The sequence below is a fragment of the Naegleria gruberi genome, assembly GCF_000004985.1.
Source record: "Naegleria gruberi genomic scaffold NAEGRscaffold_93, whole genome shotgun sequence".
Lineage (NCBI taxonomy): Eukaryota > Heterolobosea > Eutetramitea > Acrasida > Naegleriidae > Naegleria > Naegleria gruberi.
The window spans coordinates 44,684-47,036 of NW_003163234.1; the positions used below are offsets into that span (position 1 = coordinate 44,684).

A 2,353-nucleotide genomic window follows, 5' to 3' on the forward strand; every position below is an offset into this window, starting at 1 on the left:
CCAATTTTGAAAGTATGATGGTTTTGTTGGTATTTCAGTGCTCGTCTTGATAGTAAGGGAAATTATTTCGCTACCATTCTTTTGAGTGGTGACGATTCCTTAATTGTCAGAGTTGACCTTTCCAATAGAATCGGCCAAGTTTCGCATTTTGAAAGAACAAACATTTATACTTCAGTTTTAGCTGAAACTCAAAATTTTTACATTATTGGAACTTCTCCTCCTTCCATTCTTGGTTTAGATGCCACTACTCTCCAATTGAAGTGGACTGCAAACGTTACTGGAAGTGAAATGATTTTGGTCAACTCTGCAAATAGCAAGGATGATGTCATTTATGCAGCTGATTACAACATTTTGCACAAAATTCGTGTAAACGATGGTCGGATCATATCTTCATTCAAATTCCCACATGATATTGATAATATCGCATATGTGAGTGGTGTGAATGGATGGGTTTCGGTTACTTTAGCAAACGATACTTCTATTTCTGTATCTTTCCTTAATATTGAAAACCAAATTGAAACAAGACTTGAAGTGATGAGTACTAGACATATGCCACATGTTGATTCTAATTCAGCTTGTTCTTATCCAATTGCTACTGCCAATCAAACTGGAAATATTTTGGAAATTACGTCAATTGTCAAGTGTGAAATTACTTCAGGTTTTGGAGGCTCAGAAAAGATTATTGCAGTCAAATCCAGATTTGATAAAAATTCCTTAAAGCCATTGCCAAACGAACCAAACTTGATTTGGTCAACTGACACTTCTGCCCTCGTAATTGCCCAAATTGACTCCAAGACCATTCTATCAATGGAATATTCAGCAGAAAACAGCATTTATATTCAATACGATATTTCCACTGGTAAGATCATCAAAACATCTCCCTCTCGCATTTCAAGTGGTTATGGTTTCCCATATCTCGTAACAAGTTCCAACAATAAGGTCTATAGATATGAATTGACTCCACATATTGATGTTGAATCAGCTGATTTGTAAAAGAATGGAAAGAATGGAATAAAAAGTGTTGGATTTATGGAATTCCTCCTTCATACTTCTTTCAATCATTACAATAATTGTTTTATCCGTATCGTACATTACAGTCACGTCTCGAATAATGCGGAGTCAGTCGATTTTTAAAACACTCCGAATTATTTGCATCCATTTTGTAATGAATTGATATGTTTTATGCATAAATCCTAACTTTTGATAATCTTGACAGCCATAAAGATGCCCAAAGAATGCAGCTAATGTAAATGTGACTTGTCATTCAACAGATCCTTCCAATGTAAGCTAAGAGATTTGCAAGCCGAATGGTATGATGAGCAAGCAGAAATTATCATCAACAATAAGAAGAAGGTAAACACATTCCCAAAAGTCTCAACACAGCAACTAATTAACTGGACATCAATGGCATTAACTTCAGTAGAAGATAGAACAATTGTGAGTGGGTTCAAACAGGATTAGGCCTTGCAAAGGACGGTAGTGAAGATGATGAAGTGCTTTAGAAGAAGCATGCTGAAGAATAACACTCCGAATTATTTTTGTTGTTGCAATTTTTTTTTGAAAATCGACCTCCGAATTAATAAAAACCGCATTATTCGAGACGTGACTGTACCAAAATACCATTGTAACTACAAGTCACATTCCAATTCGAAAATTTAATTCCCAATAATTCAATAGAATGACGCTTCTGGTGCTTTGAAGCTTAAATTTATACTGATAGTTGATGCCATGAAAATTGGAAAGCACTTGTTTAAAGGATGTTGAGAGAAAACTCACAATCAGCATGAAGCTGGGCAAGACCAGTCTAAAAAATAGAATTACACACACAATATGGGGCAAACACTTGCATACCCTGTCATGATCCAGACCATCCTTGATGGATGCAATTTTCTCTCAACATCCTTTAAACAAGTTGATTTAAAGAAAACCTTCTTGGAATATGGTGAACAATGTAATGCCTTGAGTATTTTTGTAAAGGAAGCTAACAAACACATTTCAGAATTTTCTCCAACACTTAAAGAGAGATATAAATCGTTAAAGGTCAAACTCTATGAAGAATGTATGAAATTGACTAATTTGAATACCACATTCCGAACAACATTGAATTTGATGAAAAAAGAATTAGAATATTTTAGAGTTCTTGCGAAAACAGACGAAACTGCATTATTATTCACAAACAAAATCGCTTCACACGAAACAACTTTTAATGAAATGGCTAAAAGTTTTGAAAAGTACAAGGATGATTTAGGAACAATGGGCAGTGAATGTGTTGACATTGCCCAACAGATAGATAACGAAATACCAAAAGAGAAATTTGTAAAGCTCGTGCTTGGACAATTGTTGGCATAATTAC

General features: G+C 34.7%; 2 protein-coding genes across 2 annotated transcripts in view; one reads left to right on the forward strand and one right to left on the reverse strand.

Annotated features, from left to right (window-relative positions):
- Window positions 1-993, forward strand: part of NAEGRDRAFT_76182 (uncharacterized protein) — a gene marked incomplete at both ends in the record, with an annotated part of 2,575 nt that extends 1,582 nt beyond the window's left edge. Inside the window, one exon of the mRNA XM_002668849.1 lies at window positions 39-993. Coding sequence (XP_002668895.1) covers window positions 39-993 — 955 coding nt within the window. The remainder of the gene's footprint in view (window positions 1-38) is intronic.
- Window positions 994-2,034: 1,041 nt separating this feature from the next.
- The window catches only part of NAEGRDRAFT_54550 (uncharacterized protein), a gene marked incomplete at both ends in the record, with an annotated part of 3,654 nt that continues 3,335 nt past the window's right edge, over window positions 2,035-2,353 (reverse strand). The window contains one exon of the mRNA XM_002668857.1: window positions 2,035-2,048. Within this exon, the coding sequence (XP_002668903.1) occupies window positions 2,035-2,048 (14 nt within the window). The remainder of the gene's footprint in view (window positions 2,049-2,353) is intronic.